At 41.4% G+C, this 24579-nt stretch overlaps 1 protein-coding gene across 1 annotated transcript in view; it reads right to left on the bottom strand.

Annotated features, from left to right (window-relative positions):
• LMAN1 (lectin, mannose binding 1) overlaps positions 1–2166 on the bottom strand; it is a 32603-nt gene extending 30437 nt beyond the window's left edge. The window contains exon 1 of the mRNA XM_003264284.3: positions 1927–2166. Within this exon, the coding sequence (XP_003264332.1) occupies positions 1927–2140 (214 nt within the window). The 5' untranslated portion in view covers positions 2141–2166. The remainder of the gene's footprint in view (positions 1–1926) is intronic.
• Positions 2167–24579: the final 22413 nt, after the last annotated feature.

Genomic DNA, 24579 nt, shown 5'->3' with positions numbered 1-24579 from the left:
CAGTGACAATGAAAGCAAGGGATGTCTATAGCAGAGATTCCCAGAGCCAGGAGCCAGATAAATCATGGCTAAAATACTAATACTTTGTTTCAAATTCATTCTAGCCACACAGCTTTAATTTACTGGTACATTATCTTGACATTTCTGCAGCAGAATAGATTAGTTGGTTAAGGCTCTGTAAAGGAAGTCAAGGTAACTGATTTGACTAGTTGATTAACATTCCTAATTGGCTAATGTAGTGTATGTGAGTGTGAGAAAAAGAGAAAAGGGATAGAACAGGCAGGCAATGGAGAGGTGTAGAAGTGAAAATCTGTGAACAAATCCATCACCACTACTGAATAATTCATCATCATCCCACAAATAGAAACAAAAACTCCAAAAACTTGTGTTTGATATCATTTGCATCACCTTTGTGTATCAAGAATAGAGATACCTTGATAACAAATGCCCAGTAATATACCCCTGCTGCATGGGCACATAATAAATGACTGCTGAGTAACAAAATAACTGCACTCTACTTCAACTACTTAATGACTTGGTCACTAAGTCAAATTAAAATCTATACCTTTCAATTACACATTAATTTGAGAGAAATAGCGCTTCCTAAAAGGGTGCTTCCTATTCAGCAACTACTTTCTAGAAAGGAAACATTTTGTTTCCAACGCTGGATAATCTAAAGTGATGTATAAAAACCTTACATAAAAGATTACTTATGGGGGAGGTGGGAGGGACAGCATTAGGAGATATACCTAATGTTAAATGACGAGTTAATGGGTGCAGAACACCAACATGGCACATGTATACATATGTTAACTAACCTGCACGTTGTGCACATGTACCCTAAAACTTAAAGTATAGTAAAAAAAAAAAAAAAAAAAAAGATTAATCACACACAAAGATAGAATTCAAACTGCCAGAGCTCCTCATCTCATATAAAGGCATTTGCCACTTGTTCAGAGGGTATATCTGATGGTCATTGAACACAGCTTATGTCATGCCAAGTGCTACGACTGACTCCTTAGTCAGCAGTGACACATCAGCACTAAAAAGTGCAGATATGTTTTCTTTCACGTAAGTAAATGCTCTAGCAAGGCTCTCTTATCTACAAAAGTGCCAAACACAGAGAGTGAATAAAATATGAACCCAAGATTATTTCAATGTTTCCAATTTTTTTAAAGGGCTAAAAATGTAATGCTATTCTTAGTCTCAGGTTCAGAAACAATCAATCCCTAAAAATATATCCCTTCTCCTAAAAAGTTACATAATGTGCTACTACAAGAGAAAAGATCAAAGACCACACCAAGTCACTGAGAGGAAAATGTGTAGTTCCAACAGTATAAGAATGTCTTTTGACATACAAAGACTTAAAAAATTACTCTACTACCACTATATGCCATCTCAGGAGCCGTCAGTGGAGATGGGGTTCAAGCGAAGCATTAACCATTGCTAACGCCAGAGCAAAGAAAGCAGGGATCGGGGGAGGGGGGTGGAAGCGGGAAAGGAAGTAAGGGGGCTTCTAGAACATGTTTCAGGTTGGGATGGCTGGGAGTAGGGCACATTTCTCCTAGAGACGTGGCGTTGTGAAACATGATACCTAGAAGCGAGTTTGAGTGCTAGGAAGTGTAGGAGGTAACCAAACACCTCTAGATCCAACGGAAAGTACCGACGAGATCAAAGAAGGGAAGACAGCAGGCGGGTGAGAGAGAACAGAATGGGTGAGGGAAAGACTCGGGGACAAGCAGAGGGAACCGTGCGAACCAGGAGGGACCCGGCGGAAGGGCTGCCAAGAGGGTCCCCTCCACAGCGCATATGGTGTGCAGCTGCTGGAACGGGAACCTCAGCACACCAGGGTAGCCGCGGATGAAAGGCGAAGAGGCGGCAGAAGTGGGGGAGGAACCCGGCCCCCAGCCCTCTGCTCCGGCTTACTCCCCGCGTGGGCCCAAAAGGGCACGGTTCCGTCGCTCTGCACCAGGTGCGGCCCCTTGAAGCTGTATTTGTACTCGAAACGGCGATGTGGCAACGCGGCCGCGGGGTCTCCTCCCACGCCGTCGCCCCGGACGAAGCGAATGAGTGATAGCAGCAAGGCGCAGAACAGCGGCCGAACTCTGGCCTGGAGACCCCTTTGCCTGGATCCCGCCATCTTGGATTCTGGAACGCGGAGGAGGGCGGGAGAGGGAGGGGCGCGGATGGCTGCGGTTGGCCAACAGGGCGCTCGCTGATTGGCAGAGCCCGGGGGACCCCCAAGGGCAAGGGGCGAGCCCCGCCCCCGGCCTCCGCTTTCCGCGCGGCCGCACGGCCAGGAGCAGCTGTGGGCGGGGCCACGCGCAGGGGGCGGGTCTGGGGCGGTGCGGTCCTTAGGCCCCGCCTACCCCCTCCGGGGGCGGGGAAAGGACTCCAACCTTCCCTTCCCGCGCGGCAGAGTGCGGGAAGAGCTGATGGGTCCTTACCTGCAGGGAGCTTTCTCCGGCTTCTTAGAATACCTGGGAGCAGGAATTGGCCAGCCCTAAGACCTGTGGACCCAGCCTGTACAAAACCTTTTTAGTATATTAGAAGAAAGGCGTTCCTTTTGATTTGACATCAGTTTTTCAGTGGCACAATCCCGAATGCTTATGGTCCCAGCCCACTGAGCTCCACCAAGCTGTGTTAGAGCGTTTCAAACTAGGAACCAGCACCCACGGGGTTGTAGGATGCCTTAGGATTTATAAGTTGGTGTCAGAAAGAGGGTTTCCGTGAATTTGTCAGCCAACCTTTACATCTCAAAATTTAATTCCAAGAGCTTTCCAAATTTTGAAACCATGGCAATAGTGCATTCAAATGAAACTGACTTTGGTTTGGTTTGGTTTTGGTGAGAGGGATAATGTGCTATGGACCCAGGCGTCTGTAGAACCTGGACATTTGATATAGGATCGGTCTTTCACTCAATGAATACGTTCTGTATTTTAAAGGGGACTCCTCTTTCTCTTGCTTAGGAAAAAAATCATCAAAATATTCATGGTCATTCAAAGTTTTGTTTTTCAAAAATGTGTCATGAGTTTTTCAAGTCCAAGAAACAGCAGTATGATTTGTATTGTTTTTACACATGGTTTTTTTTTTTTTTTTTGAGACGGAGTCTCGCTCTGTCGCCCAGGCTGGAGTGCAGTGGCGCAATCTCGGCTCACTGCAAGCTCCGCCTCCCGGGTTCACGCCATTCTCCTGCCTCAGCCTCTCCGAGTAGCTGGGACTACAGGCGCCCGCTACCACGCCTGGCTAATTTTTTGTATTTGTTAGTAGAGACGGGGTTACACATGGCTTTTTATTAGCTCTGTTCGTGTGGGCTACATGAACGCCACACTAGCCCTAGGGAATAAATACTCACATTACTTAAACTTATTTTTCATTAACTTCCCAGTTTTGGAAGTTGAATCCCATCTTCGGATTCATGGGCCATTACTGTTAAATCTCTTTCTAGTGCTCAAATAAAACCTTGAAGTTGAATATGGATTTAAGGCTTTCCACCTGCTAGTCTCGAGATGTAATTTAAATGAAAGTACAATACTTACTGCTATCTCAGCAGCAGCAGTAACAAACATTTATCCACTGTATGGTGTATGTGGGTCATTGCTCTGGACTCTCCAGGGTTTTAAACCCATAGGATTTAATTATTTTATTTTCTTTGGTTCTCTCATTACTCTGGCAACCAGCTGTATGCCTTGCACAGAGTGAAGAGTCCATAAATATTTGTTAAACAAATATTAATGTTATAAAAATGGCAAACACTTACTGAGTGTTTTCTGTGTGTCAGTAACTGCACTAAGCCTTCAACATATGTTAACTTATTGAATGCTGACAGCAGCCCTCTAAGGTAGATGCCATTAGTATTCCCATTTACAGATGAGGAAACAGAAGCATAGAAAGATTAAATAATTTGCCCAATGTCACACAGTAAGTGGCAGAGATAAGTTTCAATTCCAGCCATTCTGTCATTAAAGCCTTCAATCTTAAGAACTGTTTTATGTTAAACATTATGTATATTAAGTATTTTCAATTCATTATGCATGATTTGAACTCATGAGAGACCTGAATTTCAAGCATAATACAAGTAAATATTTGTAATTTTGCTGAACCATAAATGTAAATCTTTATGTTCTGTGAAGCTGTTTCCTAAAAAAAAAACATTTTTATTGAAGCATATTATATAGAGAAAATTATGCCAGCCCTAAGAATGCAACTCAATGAATTTTTCCCAAAATGAATACATCCCATGCAACCAGCATCCAGATTTTCTTTTTTTTTTTTTTAAAAAACACACATTTCTAGAGTTAATGGGTGCAGCACACCAACATGGCACGTGTATACATATGTAACAAACCTGCACGTTGTGCACATATATCCTAGAACTTAAAGTATAACAACAAAAAAAAAAACATTTCTATTGCGTATATACCTAGGAGTAGAGTTGCTGGGTCATAGTAGATCCTGCCAAATTTTCAGAGTGGTTCTGCCAATTTACACTCCCATCAGCAGTATGTGAGGGCTTCAGCTGTCTGACTTTTTTTGTTAACTTGTAGAAACTCTTTATTCTGAATACCTGTCCCTGCTTGGATATATACATATAGGGAATATTTGCACCCACTTCGTGGGGTGACTTTTCACTCTCTTAATGTTGTCTTTTAGTGAATAGATACTTATAATTTTAATATAGCTCAATTTACTATTTTCCCCCGTAAGGGTTTTTTGTGTGTCATGTTTGGGAATCTTGCTTGTTGTTTTGTCTAAGTTGTTAAACTTTAAATTTTATAGAATTTTTCCTTCAGAACTGAGAGCTTTTCGGTTTGAGTTAGATAAGACCATTTTACAAATGGTGAAATTGAGAAACTGGGCCTGGCAAACTGAAGTTTCAAGGATCAGAATGCTTTTACTCTAGGCCCCAGGAACTCTGGGCCAGTGAATTTTAAAATCTGTATTTTTGAAGTAATCCATGGAGGGGAAATTCCTTACAATTAAGTGATGTTTTACCTTCAGGGCAATACTATATTGCAAATCTTGCACAACACAATGAGGAGGGATTTCCTACCACCCTCTAGTGCCTGAGGCAATTTCCAAAAATTAAGCTCAGATTTTTGAGTTGGGAGGGGAATAAAAATTATGAGGGTCCCTCAACACACCATTGGGCCCTGCACAGAGCTGGAGAGATGGAGTGGCAGTACCAGGGCTTGGTTTGGTGCCTGATTCCTTATAACTATCTTCTGGCAATATCCATGACTCATTGCCAGCCTCTTCTGTGCTAGCAAAAATACCAGAAGATTGACAGGCCTGTCCCATTTATAAAACCCATGGATGTCTTCTAGCACATAGCACAGAACGGTGTTTTGCTCTGGAGTGACTAAGAAGCCCAAAAGCAGATTGGGAGATATCTTTTCTTTCTGGTCTTCCTACTCACAGAGAGCCCTGTGGATTAATGGGTTGTTTTTTCATAATTGGTGATCAATTTCAATTTTCTTTGACCCAGATACACTACCCTCATCAATGGCACACATAATTGTTGGCTGGAGTTGGGGTAAAATCCATGGTCTGTGAGCCACTCCAGTAGTCTTAAAATAGACCTCCGTTTTGCTTAAGCTAGCTAGAAAGAATTTCACTTAGTTACAGCAAAAATAGTGTTAAAACTAAGGTTACCATGCCAATTCATTGTTTGCATTAGTGGATTAACTATTTTTGGAGCCTCCTAATGACTTTGAATAAATTGTATTTGATAAGAGTAATGAAAATGATATTGTCTGCCTGCTCCTTCAATGCATGATCATTCGTTCATTCATTCACATGTGTTTGTTCTTATTCACAACATCAGACAATTAAGTGTTAAAACCACTATACTAGAGGCAAGGCAGTAGGAATACAACTTGCTTGGAGAATTCAGATTTAACTTTGAACAGTTAGAAAATTATTATATGTATTTTAATAAATTGAATGCTTTAGGCTGCAAGAGCAAGAAAAGCCCCAATTCAAAGTGGCTGAAACAATAAAGAAATCTGTTATCTCACAGTTAGATTAGAACAGGGCCCAGGAAGTTACAACCAGGTTCTCTCCATCTTTGAAATGTCTGGTTCTACCTCACGTTGACTTTGTCCTCAGGTTAGCTTCTCTCAAGGTTCTAAGATGTCAGATCTTCTTTAGGTTCAATGGGAGAGACAGAAAATCTCTTCATCCTTGGATAAAATTTCTGCCTTTCATTCTGATTAGGTCAATCTAGGTTACATGTCCATCTTTGGAACATTAACCGTAGCCAGGGGAAGACCAAGCACTGAATCAACTGCTGGTAAAGAGTACAAGATTACCAGCCTTGATTGAGAACAGTGGTTCTCAAACTCTAATGTCATTCAGAATCACTTCTGGAGTTTGTTAAAACACAAATTTCTGAGACCCACATTTCTAGTTTTAGTAGGTTGAGAATAGGGTCTAATAATTTGTATTGCTAACAAGCTCCAGGTGATACTAATGCTGCTTATCTGGGGACCACACTCTGAGAATCACTAGTTAGACAAATCCTGATCTACCCTGGGACCTGGGGATGGAGTCAGCTTCCCCTGAGTCACAAGGGTCATGTGTGTGTGGTGGGGAGTGAACGTATGAACTCAACTGGGGCTCAGTTCAGAAGGAGGAAGGCAGAAATGAAAGATCCAAAGATAACCAACAGTATATCCTGCACAGTTAATCAAGAACATGATCGTGCCTTATAGATTATCTATTAGGATTACAAAATGCAGTTGTGATCCAAGTTAGAAGGATATAATTATATGATAAGAACAAAGACTTTTCAGTTCAAGGTTATGCCATAGATCAAATAATCAGTTTTCAACCAACAGGGATACAATATATGAGGTTTCTAAGGAAGATGAACACAGAGCTGTACTGAACCACTATGTAGAACAGCCACTCCACTCATCTCTTCTCATGACTTTATGGAGTCATTAATTTCTCTTCAAGTATAGTGCATAACTGCAAGGCAGAGTTACAAAGTGAAGAGTTTAAATTCTTTTCAGTGATGAGTTTAATTAGGGTCCTGTTTATAATTTTTACCAATAAAACTTAAAATATATTACAATCACAAATGCAAAATATGCTAATATAAAAATTAAAATAGTGGAGAACTGTATAAAGTAAAAACAATTCTCTCCCTCTCCCCAACTCCAACCCCACTTCTTGGAGTCAACCAATGATTAGTAGTGTGATACCCAACCTTCCAGAGAATTTCTATTCTGTGCATTTACAAATATATACACTCTTATTTTAAAAAATAGGATCAGATGATATAAATTTATGGCATATACATATTTCATTCCATAACATAAAGTGGTCATCTTTCTATAAGGTAAGCATAGATCTACCCAGTACTACCAGTATGATTGTGTCCAGAGCAGGGATGCCTGTCCAAGGTGACAAGAGGAGGTGGAAATAAGCCCTCAGTCTGTGAGTCTGCCAAGCTACATCCATCGGGAGGAAGTGCCTTTTTCTAACTTTTAGACAGGTGCTATATTAGCAGCCCTAGAAGTGCTTAACTATTTTTAGTACTTCATTGTACAAAACATGTCATAATCATAATTTAGGCTGGGTGCGGTGGCTCACGCCTGTAATCCCAGCACTTTGGGAGGCCGAGGTGGGCGGATCACAAGGTCAGGAGATCGAGACCATCCTGGCTAACGCAGTGAAACCCCGTCTCTACTAAAAATACAAAAAATTAGCCGGGCGTAGTGGCGGGCGCCTGTAGTCCCAGCTACTTGGGAGGCTGAGGCAGGAGAATGGCGTGAACCCGGGAGGCGGAGCTTGCAGTGAGCAGAGATTGCGCCACTGCACTCCAGCCTGGGAGACAAAGCAAGACTCCGTCTCAAAAAAAAAAAAAAAAACAAAACATAATTTAATCTCATACAGACATTTGAATTGTTTTCAAGTTTTTGCTATTATGAATAACACTTCACAAATACCTTTAATCACTTGGGTCAAAGAAAATTGGTATTGATAACCAATTATTAAAAAACAATCCATTGATCCTGAGAGCTCCCTCAGCAAGCGGGGGTTACAAAGAAGAAAAGATGTCTTGCAATCTCCCAATCTGCTCCTTGTCCTTCTGCTCTCCCAAGACAGTATCAGCATGTGCTATGAGATGTCTATTTGTTTTAGAAATGAGACAGTTCTATTAATCTGGCATCCTAGACACCGTTTGCCAGCATAGAAAAGAGGAGCAAAGAGTTAATCATATTATCACAAATTTTAGAAGGTTTGATCCCAACCAAGCTGTCATTTTTCTCAGTGTCTTTCTGCCTCTTAAAACACTTCTGGGCCGGGCGCGGTGGCTCACGCCTGTAATCCCAGCACTTTGGGAGGCCGAGGCAGGTGGATCACAAAGTCAGGAGATCAAGACCATCCTGGCTAACACGGTGAAACACTGTCTCTACTAAAAAATACAAAAAATTAGCCGGGCCTGGTGGCGGGCGCCTGTAGTCCCAGCTACTTGGGAGGCTAAGGCAGGAGAATGGCGTGAACTCGGGAGGTGGAGCTTGCAGTGAGCCGAGATCGTGCCACTGCACTCCAGCCTAGGCAACAGAGCGAGACTCCGTCTCAAAAAAAAACACTTCTGGGCAGGTGTGGTGGCTCACACCTCTAATCCCAGCACTTTGGGAGGCTGAGGCAGGCAGATTGCTTGAGCTCATAAGTTCAAGACCGACCTGGGCAACATGGCAAAACCTCATCTCTACTAAAAATACAAAAAATTAGCTGGGTGTGATGGTGCGCACCTGTAGTCCCAGCTACTCTAGAAGCTGAGGTGGGCAGATGGCTTGAGCCCAGGAGGTGGAGGTTGCAGTGAGCCAAGATTGTGCCACTGCACTCTAGCCTGGGTGATAGAGCCAGACTTTGTCTCAAAATAAATAAATAAATAATTAAATAACTTTGTAAGCATCAAAGACACCCTTTTCAGTAGGGCATCACCTAAATGCTGAAGGCAAGACTCCTGTTTTTTTTTTTAATTTTACAATGTTTTCAACTTAAAGGAAATCACAGAGATAATGAAACACAATCCTGTTTCAAACATTTTAGCAGCTTTCCATATTAACTTCAGATATCTAAAAGTAAACATATTAAAATATTGAACCCAGTTGAATCCCCTTGGCAGGGTTCAATTAAAAATCACTACAGAAAAAGAGCACAATCTCATTGTGAATATTTACCATGTGTAATATGGTAAAGCAACTGGACATTGTTGATAGATAAGAGTCAGCAAGTCCACTAGTTTTTATTATCTGTTGCTGTAGACACCCAGGACCCTAAATCATTCTTCTTCACCCCGTGAAAGGCCAGAAACCTAATCCATGGTGAGCTGTTAATGACCTAATTTTTTTTTTATCCTCTGTGATTTTGAGTTCCTATGTAACATTTCATTCATAGAACTGGGATCCAAGCATCCCTGAGGTCTACGCAACATTTCTCCTTTTTTAAAATTTATTTTACTTGAAGTTCTGGGATACATGTGCAGAATGTGCAGGATTGTTACATAGGTATACATGTGCCATGGTGGTTTGCTGCACCTATCAACCCATTGTCTAGGTTTCAAGCCCCGCATGCATTAGGTATTTGTCCTAAGGCTCTCCCTCCCCTTGCCGCCGACCCCTGCCGACAGGCCCCGGTGTGTGATGTTCCCCTCCCTGTGTCCATGTGTTCTCATTGTTCAATTCCCATTTATGAGTGAGAACATGCAGTGTTTGGTTTTCCATTTCTGTGTTAGTTTGCTGAGAATGATGGTTTCCAGCTTCATTCATGTCCCTGCAAAGGACATGAACTCATTCTTTTTTATGGCTGCATAGTATTCCATGTTGTATATGTGCCACATTTTCTTTATCCAGTCTATCATTAATGGGCATTTGGGTTTCTTCCAAGTCTTTGCTATTATAAATAGTGCTGCAGTAAACAAACGTGTATATGTATCTTTATAGTAGAATAATTTATAATCCTTTGGGTATATACCCAGTAATGGGATTGCTGGGTCAAATGGTATTTCTGGTTCTAGATCCTTGAGGAATCGCCACACTGTCTTCCACAATGGTTGAACTAATTTACACTCCCAACAGTGTAAAAGCGTTCCTTTCTCTCCACAGTCTCGCCAGCATCTGTTGTTTCCTAACTTTTTAATGATTGCCATTCTAACTGGAGTGAGATGGTATCTCACTGTGGCATTGATTTGCATTTCTCTAATGACCAGTGATGATAAGCTTTTTGTCATATGTTTTTTGGCCGCATAAATGTCTTCTTTAGAGAAGTGTCTGTTCATATCCTTTGCCCACTTTTTGATGGGGTTTTTTTTTTCTTGTAAATTTGTTTTAAGTCCTTGTAGATTGTGGATATTAGACCTTTGTCAGATAGATTGCAAAAAATTTCCCCCATTCTGTAGGTTGCCTGTTCGCTCTGATGATAGTTTCTTTTGCTGTGCAGAAGCTCTTTAGTTTAATTAGATCTCATTTGTTAATTTTAGCTTTTGTTAAGTATCTGTTCATATCCTTTGCCCACTTTTTGACGGGATTTTTTTTTTCTTGTAAATTTGCTTAAGTCCTTGTAGATTCTGGATATGAGACCTTTGTCAGAGGGATAGATTGCAAAAATTTTCTCCCATGCTGTAGGTTTCCTGTTCACTCTAATGATAGTTTCTTTTGCTGTGCACAAGCTTTTTAGTTTAATTAGGTCCCATTTGTTTATTTGGGCTTTTGTTGCAATTGCTTTTGGTGTTTTAGTCATGAAGTCTTTGCCCATGCCTGTGTCCTGAATGGTAGTGCCTAGGTTTTCTTCTAGGGTTTTTATGGTTTGAGGTCTTGTTTAAGTCTTTAATACATCTTGAGTTAATTTTTGTATAAGGTGTAAGGAAGGGGTCCAGTTTCTGTTTTCTGCATGTGGCTAGCCAGTTTTCCCAGCACCATTTATTAAATAGGAAATCCTTTTGCCATTGCTTTTGTCAGGTTTGTCAAAGATCAGATGGTTGTAGATGTGTGGTGTTACTTCTGAGGGCTCTGCTCTGTTCCATTGGTGTATAAATCTGTTTTGGTACCAATACTAGGCTATTTTGGTTACTGTAGCCTTGTAGTATAGTTTGAAGTCAGGTAGTGTGCTGCCTCCAGGTTTGTTCTTTTTGCTTAGGATTGTCTTGGCTATACGAGCTCTTTTTTGGTTCCATATGAAATTTAAAGTAGTTTTCTAATTCTGTGAAGAAAGTCAATGTAGCTTGATGGCAATAGCACTGAATCTATAAATTACTTTGGGCATATGGCCATTTTCATGATATTGATTCTTTCTATCCATGAGGATGGAATGTTTTTCCATTTGTTAGTGTCCTCTCTTATTTCCTTGAGCAGTGGTTTGTAGTTCTCCTTGAAGAGGTCCTTTATGTCTCTTGTAAGTTGTATTTGTAGGTATTTTATTCTCTTTGTAGCAATTGTGAATGGCAGTTCACTCATGATATGGCTCTCTGCTTGTCTATTATTGGTGTAGAGGAATGCTTGTGATTTTTGCACATTGATTTTGTATCCTGAGACTTTGCTGAATTTGCTTATCAGCTTAAGGAGTTTTTGGGCTGAGACAATGGGATTTTCTAAATATACAATTATGTCATCTGCAAACAGAGACAATTTGACTTCCTGTCTTCCTATTTGAATACACTTTATTTCTTTCTCTTGCCTGGCTGCCCCGACGAGAACTTCCAATACTATGTTGAATAGGAGTGGTGAGAGAGGGCATCCTTGTCTTGGGCCAATTTTCAAAGAGAGTGCTTCCAGCTTTTGCCCATTCCATATAACATTGGCTATGGGTTTGTCATAAACAGCTCTTATTATTTTGAGATATGTTCCATCAATATCTATTTTATTGAGAGTTTTTAGTATGAATGGGGTGTTGAATTTTATTGAAGGCCTTATCTGCATCTATTGAGATAAACGTGTGGTTTCATCATTGGTTTTCTTTATGTGATGGATTAGGTTTATTGATTTGTGTATGTTGAACCAGCCTTGCATCCCAGAGATGAAGCTGACTTGATCGTGGTGGATAAGTGGCCTGAAATTTTCTTTTTTGTTGTGTCTCTGCCAGGTTTTGGTACCAGGATGATGCTGGCCTCATAATATGAGTTAGGGAGGAGTCTCTCTTTTTCTATTGTTTGGAATAGTTTCAGAAGGAATGATACCAGCTCCTCTTTGTACCTCCAGTAGAATTCGGCTGTGAATCTGTCTGATTCTGGGCTTTTTTTGATTGGTAGGCTATTAATTACTGCCTCAATTTCAGAACTTGTTATTGGTCTATTCAGGGATTCGACTTTTTCCTGGCTTAGTCTTGGGAGGGTGTATGTGTAAAGGAATTTATCCATTTCTTCTAGATTTTCTAGTTCATTTGCATAGAGGTGTTTATAGTATTCTCTGATGCTAGTTTATATTTCTGTGAGATCAGTGGTGATAATCTCCTTTACATTTTTTATTGTGCCTATTTGATTCTTCTCTCTTTTCTTCTTTATTAGTCTGGCTAGCAGTCTATTTTGTTAATGTTTTTTAAAAATCAGCTCCTGGATTCATTGATTTATTTGAAGGGTTTTTTCGTGTCTCTTTCCCCTTCATTTCAGCTCTTTCTCTTTCATTTCGGCTCTGATATTAGTTATTTCTTGTCTTCTGCTAGCTTTTGAATTTGTTTGTTCTTGCTTCTCTAGTTCTTTTAATTGTGATTTAGGGTGTCAATTTCAGATATTTCCCACTTTCCAATGTGGGCATTTAGTGCTATAAATTTCCCTCTTAACACTGCTTTAGCTGTGTCCCAGAGATTCTGGTATGTTGTCTCTTTGTTCTCATTGGTTTCAAAGAACTTCGTTATTTCTGCCCTAATTTCGTTATTCATGCAGTGGTCATTCAGGAGCAGGTTGCTCAGTTTCCATGTAGTTGTGCAGTTTTGAGTGAGTTTCCTAATCCTGAGTTCTAATTTGATTGCACTGTGGTCTGAGAGACTGTTTTGATTCCATTATTTTGCATTTGCTGAGGAGTGTTTTACTTCCAATTATGAGGTTGATTTTAGAATAAGTGCTATGCGATGCTAAGAGTGTATATTCTGTTGATTTGGGGTGGAGAGTTCTGTAGATGTCTATTAGGTCTGCTTGGTCCAGAGCTGAGTTCAAGTCCTGAATATCCTTGTTAATTTTCTGTCTTGTTGATGGGTCTAATATTGACAGTGGGGTGTTAAAGTCTCCCACTATTATTGTGTGGGAGTATAACCCTCTTTGTAGGTCTCTAATAACTCATTTTATGAATCTGGGTGCTCCTGTATTGGGTGCATATATATTTAGGATAGTTAGCTCTTCTTGTTGAGTTGATCCCGTTACCATTATGTAATGCCCTTCTTTGTCTTTTTTAATCTTTGTTGGTTTAAAGTCTGTTTTATCAGAGACAAGGATTTCAACCCCTGCATTTTTTGCTTTCCATTTGATTGATAAATATTCTTCCATCCCTTTATTTTGAGCCTATGTGTGTCTTTGCACATGAGATTGGTCTCCTGAATACAGCACATTGATGGGTCTTGACTTTTTATCCAATTTACCAATCTGTGTCTTTTAATTGGGGCATTTAGCCCATTTACATTTAAGGTTAATATCGTTATGTGTGAATTTGATCCGGTCATCATGATGCTAGCTGGTTATTTTGCACATTAGTTGATGCAGTTTCTTCATAGTGTCATTGGTCTTTATATTTTGGTGTGTTTTTGCAGTGGCTAGTACCAGATTTTCCTTTTCATATTTAGTGCTTTCTTCAGGAGCTCTTGTAAGGCAGGCCTGGTGGTGACAAAATCCCTCAGCATTTTCTTGTCTCTAAAGGATTTTAATTCTCCTTCACTTATGAAGCTTAGTTTGGCTGGATATGAAATTCTGTGTTGAAAATTCTTTTCTTTCAGAGTGTTGAATATTGGCCTCCACATTCTTCTGGCTTGTAGGGTTTCTGTAGGGTTTCTGCAGAGTTTCTGCTGTTATCTGATGGGCTTCCCTTTGTAGGTAACCTAACCTTTCCTTCTGGCTGCCCTTAACATTTTTTTCCTTCGTTTCAACCTTGGAGAATCTGATGATTATGTGTCTTGAGGTTGCTCTTCTTGAGGAGTATCTTTGTGGTGTTTTCTGTATTTCCTGAATTTGAATGTTGGCCTGTCTTGCTAGATCGGGGAAGTTCTCCTAGATAATATCTTGAAGTGTGTTTTCCAACTTGGATCCATTCTTCCCATCACTTTCAGGTACACCAATCAGTCATAAGTTTAGTCTTTTCACATAGTCCCATATTTCTTGGATGCTTTGTTTGCTCCTTTTCATTCTTTTTTGTCTAATCTTGTCCTCACACCTTATTTCAGTAAGTTGATCTTTAGTCTCTGATATAGTTTCTTCTGCTTGATCAATTTGGGTATTGTGTGCTTCACGAAGTTCTCATGCTGTGTTTTTCAGCTCCATCAGGTCATTTATGTTCTTCTCTAAACTGGTTATTCTAGTTAGCACCATCAGGTCATTTATGTTCTTCTCTAAACTGGTTATTCTAGTTAGCAATTCCTGTAACCTTTTTTCAAGGTTCTTAGCTTCTTGCTTTGGGTTAGAACATGCTCCTTTAGCTTAGAGGAGTTTGTTATTACGCATCTTCTGAAGCCTATTTCTGTCAGTTCGTCAAACTCATTCTCCATCCAGTTTTGTGCCCTTGCTGGGGAGGAGTTGCCATCATTTGGAGGAGAAGATTCATTCTGGTTTTTGGAATTTTCAGAATTTTTGCACTCATCTTAGTGGATTTATCCTCAAGATGAGGATATTCAGTGTTCTTTCCTCATCTTAGTGGATTTATCTACCTTTGATCTCTGAGGCTGATGACCCTTGAAAGGGTTTTTGTGTGGGGTCCTTTTTGTTAATGTTGATGTTACTGCTTTCTGTTTGTTAATTTTTCTTCTAACAGTCAGACCCCTCTTCTGCAGGTCTGCTGCAGTTTGCTGGAGGTCCAATCCAGACCCTGTTTGCCCGGGTATCACCAGCTGAGCCTGCAGAACAGCAAAGATTGCTGCCTGCTCCTTCCTTTGGAAGCTTCAACCCAGAGGGGCACCGGCCTGATGCCAGCAGGGGCTCTCATGTATGAGGTGTCTGTCGATCCCTGCTGGGAGGTCTCTCCCAGTCAGGAGGCACGGGGGTCAGGGACCCACTTAAGGAGGCACTCTGTCCTTTAGCAGAGCTCTAGTGCTGTGCTAGGAGAATCCTCTTTGTCAAGATCCTCTGCTCTCTTCAGAGCTGGCAGGCAGGAAAGTTTATGTCCGCTGAAGCTGTGCCCACAACCACCCCTTCCCCCAGGTGCTCTGTCCCAGGGAGATGGGAGTTTTATCTACAAGACCCTGAATGGGGCTATTGCCTTTCTTTCAGAGATGCCCTGCCCAGTGAGGAGGAATCTAGAGAGGCAGTCTGTCCGCAGCTGCTTTGCCACGCTGTGGTGAGTTCTGCCCAGTGTGAACTTCTCAGCCTCCTTAGCAATGTCAGGGGAAAACCTCCTACTCCCGCCTCAGTAATGGCGGCCACCCCTCCCCCCACCAAGCTCGAGTATCTTAGGTTGTCTTCAGACTGCTGTGCTGGCAGCGAGAATTTCAATCCAGTGGTTCATAGCTTGCTGGGCTCCATGGGAGTGGGACCCGCTGAGCGAGACCACTTGGCTCCCTGGCTTCAGCCCCCTTTCCAGGAAAGTGAACGGTTCTGTCTTGCTGGGGTTCCAGGCACCACTCAGTTGGAAATGCAGAAATCACCCGCCTTCTGCATTGGTCTCACTAGGAGCTACAGACCAGAGCTGCTCCTATTCAGCCATCTTGCCAGATCTCCTATGTAACATTTCTTACTTTGAGGAGTTTACCTGATCTGACAGCATCCTGTTTTAAACAAATTTCCAATTGTTGGGATTAAGGCCTATACCAATTTGGGTGATTGTAGTGGCAATATAGAGAACCCAAATCAAATTGGCTTGAGCAATAAAGGGTATTGGCTTATATAAGTAAAAAAGACTTGAGGTGGGCTCGGCGTCAGGTACAGTTGGATCAGAGTTTCAGCCTCTGCTTTCCTCCATGTATCAGCTTCATCTTCAGGCACACTCTGATGATAGCAAAATGACTGCAGCACTTCCAGACTTCTCATCTCTACATTGCAACATCTAACCAAGAAAGAGCAGATTGACTTATCACTCCCTAAAATGTTCTGAAGTTCACTCTTCATGGACTGCTTAGATCATGTGTCTTTCCCTGAAATAATCACGAAGGCAGGGGAATAGAATGTGATGACTGACCTGGCCAAGGTCACTTGCTCCTCCTTTTGTGCAAGGTTAACGATAGCCTTTCTTAACTTCATGGATCTCCAAACACAAACTGGAGGACTACTGGGAAGGAGGATGAGATAGGCCTGCCTTAGGCCCAATAATGCCTTGAGAAATAGAACAGGAAAGCAGGTAACTTAAGTATAGCAGGACGTGTTTTTTATGTTGGTATGTAAATCCTTGAGAGCTGGAGTAGTCCCTCCCTAGCCTGAAGCTCTTGGGACTCTCTGTCCTAGTGTGACCCTCTGGCTAGTGCCATCTTTGTTCCCAAAGGGTTGCACAGATTGCTGATCTTCATGTATATATGCATGAAGAGCTTGGGGAGAACTGGGAAGCTGCAGTCATTCATTTGAGTTCTTATGTCTTGTATGCTTGGTAAAACCTGTTTGTTGGACTGGTAGTGAAAGCAACATCAGCAAAGTCCAATTGTTCATGCTCACCCATCTCTAACCAGCACACCCTTTGTGGCCTGGCCTCACTCTGCAGGGAGGTAACTACAAACAGCCACTACAATGACAGCGTCTCAGTGCAGTCCTTTCAAAATTAAAACTGATTCCTCACAGAAACATTCTCTGTTATGAAAATCATTCCTTATCTTGGCCGGGCGCGGTGGCTCATGCTTGTAATCCCAGCACTTTGGGAGGCCGAGGCGGGTGGATCACGAGGTCAGGAGATCGAGACCACGGTGAAACCCTGTCTCTACTAAAAATACAAAAAATTAGCCGGGCGTGGTGGCGGGCGCCTGTAGTCCCAGCTACTCGGAGAGGCTGAGGCAGGAGAATGGCGTGGACCTGGGAGGCGGAGCTTGCAGTGAGTCGAGATCGCGCCACTGCACTCCAGCCTGGGCAACAGAGCGAGACTCCGTCTCAAAAAAAAAATAAAAATAAAAAATAAAAAAATAAAAAAAGAAAATCATTCCTTATCTTTACCGCTTAGGTCCTGAATGAGATATGTAGTTTAAAACTTCAGAATTAAGTTCAGGTAAAGAAAGCATTGCCTATTAAAAAAATGGTGGCAAAATATTGGAATGGGTTACTAAGGGAGCCCATAGACTGTGCTTCTCTGGGGAAAAGTGAAAAACAGAAGAGCTTGTTGACAATGATAGTCTATTTATATATGGAAAAAATATGCCAGATTCCTAGGGGTGTCATTACATTGTGCTTTATTTTAGTGTGTTCTGCTTACAAAGGAGCAATTATCTTTCGTTGATCCTTGATAGTATGAAAGTTTTCAATTTGACAAATTGTGGTGTGTATTTCACTTAACTTTTACTGAGCCTTTACCATGAGCCAATCTAGGAGCTTTGGCTGCACAAGACTTGGTTTCTGCTTGGAGGACACAGTCTAGTAGATGTAGACAGGTATGCAAACCAAAGTGTGCCAAAGGTGCTGTTGGTGTTCCAGTGACAGTGCTTCTCAAGGTAGTGTCCTTGGACCAGACTGATCAGATCACATGGGATTGCTTACTTAAAACGCAGGTTCCTGGTCCCTAACCCCAGACCCCACCGAACCATACTGGAGTAGGACAAGGTGTGCAGGGATCTCATCAACAAGCTCCCAGGTGAAGCTTTGCACTCAGAAATTTGGAAATTGGTACAGGGTACAGTGAGGGCATAAAAAGGGAGAGAATGATCAATGCTACCTTGGCAGGGGTGGCGATCAAAAATGTTTTTATCATAGAGGTGATATTTCAGTTGAGCTTTAAAAAGATGAGGGCGAGTTTTAAAGACAGCCAGGGTCAGGAGGGGGCTTCCAGCCAGGGGAACAGCACGAGTAAAGGTAATGAGGCAGGAAAAGCATCATCTATTCCTCGGAAGGAGCATCACAATCTCCCTTGTTCCTGGGAAGGAGCTGAATGGGGAACAGGAAGTGGTGGCTTACAAGCACAAGGCTATGCTTCTCATACATGTGACATGTTGATTGCAAGCCAGTGAGGCTTTGTTCCACATCTTCCTTCTGGGACACAAGCAAAGAAGCAGCCAGATGAAGTGGAAGGGCTGCTCAGGCAGGAGAAAGAACACGGCAGAGCCGCACCATGACTGCTGAGCTTCTGCTCAGAGGCAGCACATGTCATTTTTATTCACAGTCTGTTGGCCCAAAGAGGTCACATGACATCAATGGGGCAGGGACATATAATCTAATCACAGGGAGGGGCAGCAAATATTTGGAGTAATTATACAATCTCCTATAGGTGGGAGTTAGTAGAAATCACTGAATTAATGGAAAGACATAAACTATCAAAAGAATTGAACAGGCCAGTCGCGGTGGCTCACGCCTGTAATCTCAGTACTTTGGGAGGCCAAGGTGGGTGGATCACAAGGTCAGGAGTTCAAGACCAGCCTGGTCAAGATGGTGAAACCCTGTCTCTACTAAAAATACACAAAAATTAGTCGGGTATGGTGGCGGGCACCTGTAATCTCAGCCACTTGGGAGGCTGAGGCAGAGAATTGCTTGAACCCGGGAGGCGGAGCTTGCAGTGAGCCAGGATCGCACCACTGCACTCCAGCCTGAGTGACAGAGTGAGATTCGTCTCAAAAAAAAAAAAAAAAAAAAAGGAATTGAACACGGAGTTCAACAATCTTTTTGAAGTTAGGTTTTGAGGGTGTGATATTGGGATGTTGAATCATCAATTTTTTTATTGGTTATATCTGTGCCTATTAGCCAAAGCAGGCTAAGAAATATATATAAAGGTGTTTCCCAGAGTGTGCTGCTTAGAACTCACTGCTTCCAGGAGATGCTATGGGGTACTATGAGAACAGGAATTATGTAAGTAAATACATTTAGGAGACTAGAATTTTCATAATGCACATTTAAGTGTTAAAAGCTCCTGGAAATTCTTCAGTGGTAACAATTAATTAAATTTTTTAAAAAGTAACTTAGTTTAGTTTTAATACAACATTTCCCCTAGTTTATTTAATCACAGAATCCTTTTTGCGTAACACTTATTAACATGCTGCAGGACTTTTATCTTGAGAATCACACTTCAGAAAATGCTGAATGAAACTACTTTAAAACGATATCAAAGACAATCTCAGTATTCCTCGGTAACCACTCCAGGATTTACCAAAATTTCCTCTAAAAGAAATGTACTCTGGTGCTAATTAAAGTATATTACAGGCAGAGTCAATTTTCTGGTGCTACCTACATATATGTAATTTTAGATGTGACCAAATGTCATAAAGCGATTTTCATAGGACTTCTCTGCGAATTTCTACTTAGATGACTACAGTTCAACAAAATGGGGGCTATATGACACCTTATACACCATAGATGCTTAAATATTTCTAAAGGTGGCACACAGTTGAATATAACCACAAACACTCAAAGCTTTATATGTACTCAGTCAAGCCTCTGGATTGAATAGGTTTGTAGCAATCTGCCAACGACTCCTTCGGAAATCTGAGTGAATGATTTGAGGTGTTAAATCACCGATTATGTTTATTTCTAACACGAGTCCATTCAGTTTGGTTTCCTAAACACTTTTTGGAAGGATCCCTGTGAGATTCCAGGCTACATACCATTATTAGTTTGATACCTTAATGTTGAGATCTATCCATAATATTTTAAATTTTAAGACAGTGGTTTTTTTGTTGTTGCTGTTTTTTTCTTTTTTAACTTCTGGAACTCTACTCAGTAGCTTCATTATAGTCTAGATAACTAAACATCTTAAGTAAAGCTACATTTATGATTGCTAATGCTAATTCTCATTGAATATCTGCATTACTTATATAGAACTTACTTCCAAAAAGCATTTGAAGAGGCAGCTCATTAAGGGCATTCTAAGGGTCCCCCTTTCTACTAATCTCCCTTTGAGGCCTATCAAATGTTAGGAAGGACACTCTAGTGCTCAAGATCTTTTACCCAAAGTGTTTACTTTCTGTATTTTAATAGCTTCTTCAGTTCCCTTGCCTGTCCCACATGGGTACATGAAGCCTTGTAATTGTGTAAATAAAGAGTAAAAACCTGCAATTATGATATAAATATGTACTCAAATTTAAAGCAACTAGTTCTCAAAGACAAATGGATACAGGATCCTGCACCAGAATGAATCTGCTCAATATTGACATAGTGAATTGTCCTGAGAAGATTAAACCGCAACTAGAAAAGCAGGCGGAGGGACAGTGAGTGACAGGGGCTTTATGGGGGGGCAGTGCCTCCCAGGGGGAGAGTTCATCTTCTTACTCAAAGAGACGCCTTCAGGGATCATGTAACTTGAATTCCCTGTGAATTCAGTGTCATCTTAGCTTGACCAGCTCTGGAAGAACATATTAACCTCCGCTTGTGATTTTCAGAAAACCATTCTAATTTAGCAAGTAATTAAGGGTCACATGTAGGACAAAGAGCTAGATAATCTTGGATTACCCACAGGAAGCTTTGTCTCCAAGGCAACCCCCGATGGAGGGGCTGTTAATGCGAAGGCCAGTCGGTTAATGAACTGGGAAAGGTAACTGGCTCCCAAACCTGTTAGAGCCAGGGAAATGGACATAACAATTATATTGCTACTGAATGACTCAGTGATAGAAAAGAAATGCTTCCACAGCCAGTGGAGGCGAAACGTTTAGAGAAAGGATATAATGGTCACTGTTCTGCTAGACCAAACCCACAGATCTAAAATTAGCCTATTGTGAGTTCAAGCCAGGCCAATCTGTATTTATGAATTTTAGCCTAGTCGCCAGCTGAATCTTCTGGTTTCAGTGTTTCCTATGACCTAATTACCCCACAACCTGGTTTTTCCTGAGGGGCAGTCTCAGTTAGTACACTAGGCTGTGAGAGTGGCCCAAGGGAGTTTTGGAAGAGGTGACAAAACTTGTATTGTCCATCAGAGCCCTTGATACTCTATGCTGGGCTAAAAAATAAGATAGGGTTGCACAGAGAAGCACTATAAGAGGATTTTTAGACCAGGTTGATAAAGGTGGAAGAGAAGACTGCAGGCGACCCAGTGACGGAGATGCTATGATAAGAGGAAAAGAAAAACAAACGCATTCCCATGAGAAAACTTGAGAGGGACAGAGTGGAAAATTTAAGCGCCCTTGTCACTTCCTCAATGCTTCTCTCTCTCTTTTTTCTAATGGTCAAATTTAGGTCTTACATTCTCTACGAAGCCTTCTAAAACTCTATGAGCTCTTATTTATTTCCTGTCTTTGAACACTTACTGAACCACACTGCACACTTACCTGTATGTTCTCTTTCCATGTTCATTAAGAGTCTCGTGTGCCTGGGTATCGTGTCTCTTGGCTTGTAAGGTAAGGGATCATGGGATATTCATTCAGCAGTCTCTAAGTATTTACTAAGAATCTATTGTGAGGTGAGCACTATGCTGGCTGCTGGAGAAATAAAGATCAATAAAATACAGTGTCTGCCAGAAGGAGCTCATAGACTACTGAAAGATGCGGAGAAGCCAGCACGAAAGTGCAATAAACTCTGAGAGTGACGTCCAAGCAGCTGGACGTTCATCTGGTACAGTACATTCCTGGATATCAAGCAACAAGAAAGAGGAGCCAGAATGATTTATCACCAAGGCCAATGTATGGCTGCCCATAATCAGCAACTCAAGAAACAAGTGAAAGCAGAGAGGATTGAACTTCTGGGTTAAGGCAGAAAAGGATAAAAAGCAAAGACATTTTGGCAAAGACTGACTATGATTTCCTACCCAGGAAAATAAGACCAGTGTGGTGTGTTTTCCGCATCTGATGAGGGACGTGCCCTTTTGAGCTAATTCTTCCATCAGGACAGATTTGAGGGTGTAAGGAAGGAAAGTGATGCTAAACTGATCAGATTTATACCACAGGGAATGGAAAGAGACGATTCACTTTAAATCTGAAACTAAATGGGGAAAGGACTGCTTTCACAGTTGTAGGGGACTCATCTTAAAATTCTCTGGAATGGAAGTATAAAGGCTGAAGGGACCTATTTGGATCTATGGATGATTATGTAGGAAACTATATTAATGATAAAGAAATAAACACCCAACGTCAACAAAAAGTGGAAAAGACAAAAGGAAATCTATCTGATAGAATAAAACTCAAAATGCTCTGGTGAGTTGAAACCCAAATAAGACAGATGAGCGAGAGGCAGAGCAGAGTCCCAAACAAGACTCAAAGAAATTTAGAGTTTTCAAGCCCAAAGGTAAAAAGTGAAAATGAGATACAGACTCCACCGAAGGCAATGGAAAACACCTCCTTATATAGTGAAGACACAAGAAGTCAGGGAAATCTGCTGCTTATTAGATGGGCTTATGAGAAAAGCTCTATGATACTCATCTGAGATGTTCACACAGTTCTGTGTGCTTACAAAGGAAAACAGAACTGGCACAGGGAAAGGGGACATCATATTTTCCTTTCTCAGAGTAATTATAAACGGATACAAAAACCCTGGTGGGAAAAGTAGATGTGGAAGCAGACAATGAAGAAGCCAATTGGTAGGCTGAGTTAAACTCCGGCAGTTTGTCTGATGGCTGTTTCAATGTCTGGAAGTCTTTGGGAAGGTGTTCCATGTCTATAATTCTGACAATAATTTATAGTATTCTCTGGGTGACATTTTAGATACACATGGCCATATCTGAAAACCATGGGGACATGCAAGAGGAAGTCCTGAAACTGTAATCAACTCATTCATTCATTGAATACGCATTTATTGTGCACCTAGATGAACAGCACCTAGCACTGTTTTCGCATTAGGGATAGAGCAATGAATGAGAAAAACAAGGCCTTGGCGTCATAGTCTTTTATGGGCCAGAGGGGAGAGATAGACAATAAAACTATCGACAAACTTTTAAAAATAAAATTTCAAATTGTGACATTGGTAAGTGCTGTAAAAGCAAATAAACAAAAACCAGAGAGGTGAGATAGAGAGACTGGTAGGTAGGAAACCTTGGTGGTTTAGGTAGAGGGCTCTGGGAAGCCTTTTGGTGGGGAAGACATTGGAGCTGAAGCTTGAGGGATAAAGAGGCAGCTCAGTGAAGATCAGGGGGCAGAGAATCCCAGGCAGAGGGACAACAATGTAACGTCCCAGTGGGGGGAAAAACATGGCATGTTCAAGGAGCAGAAGAGAAGCCCAGAATGAAGGGAGTGTGGTCAGAAGTTGGAGAGTGGAGGCAGAGGAGGCTGGAAGGATTGACAGGGACCTGCTAACCATGGAAAGGGGTTTGAAGTATATTCTAACTGCAGTGGGAAGTGACCAGAGGGTTTCAAGCAAAGGCTGCTATCATCTTTCTATGTGATCTCTGCTGCTCTACAAATCTAGTGGACCAGCAGAACTACCACCCGCGGGAAGATCTCAGATCCCACTGCAGACTGGCTGCAGCAGAATCTATACTTTTACAAAATCTCTGAATGCTGCATGCATACGTGAACTTGAAGAAGCACTTCTAGAATGATATCTATGCTTTAAAAAGAAAGACTCCATGGTACACCCACTAGGATGGTTATAATTTTTTTGAGAAGGAAAATAACAAGTGTTGGTGAGGATGTGGAGAAACTGGAATCTTTTCACGTTGTTGGTGGGAATAAAAAGTGGAGCAGCCACTGTGGAAACCAGTTTAGCTGTTCCTCAATAAGGCAAACATAGTTACTCACTTAGAACATTTCCACTTCTGGGAATATACCCAAAAGAATTGAAAACAGATGTTCAAAGAAAATCTTGTACATAAATATTCAGAGCAGCACTATTCACAATAAACGAAAGGTAGAAACAGCCCAAATGTTCATTTACTGATGAAAGGATAAACAAATGTGGTCTATCCATATAATGGGATATTATTCAGCCATAAAAGGAATGAAGTACTGATACGTGCTACAACAGGGATAAATCTTGAAAACATGCTAAGTGAAAGAAGCTAGACATGTTAGGCCACATATTACATGATTCCGTGTATATGCAATATTCAAAATAGGCAAATCCATAGAGACAGAATGCAGATGGTGGTTGCCAAGGGCAGCGGGGAGGAGAGAATGGAGAGAGACTGACTAATGGGTACAGGGTTTCCTTTAGAGGTGATGAAAACCCAAAACTAGATAGTGGTGATGGTTGCACAACACTGTCAATGTACGAAGTGTCACTAATGGTAAATTTTATGTTATGCGTATTGTACCATAATTTTCAAAACAAGACTATAAAGAGCAAGGTCAAAAAACACACCAAATGGTAGTTCTCCAAGAGCTATTGTGGGGTTAGTGGGCGGTTGCTAATGGTGTCTTAATTTTGTAGTACTTCATTAATGGTCTGGATACTAAAAA

This window comes from Nomascus leucogenys, chromosome 4, assembly GCF_006542625.1.
Source record: "Nomascus leucogenys isolate Asia chromosome 4, Asia_NLE_v1, whole genome shotgun sequence".
NCBI classification, from domain to species: Eukaryota; Metazoa; Chordata; class Mammalia; order Primates; family Hylobatidae; genus Nomascus; species Nomascus leucogenys.
This window is presented reverse-complemented; position numbering and strand designations above follow the sequence as displayed.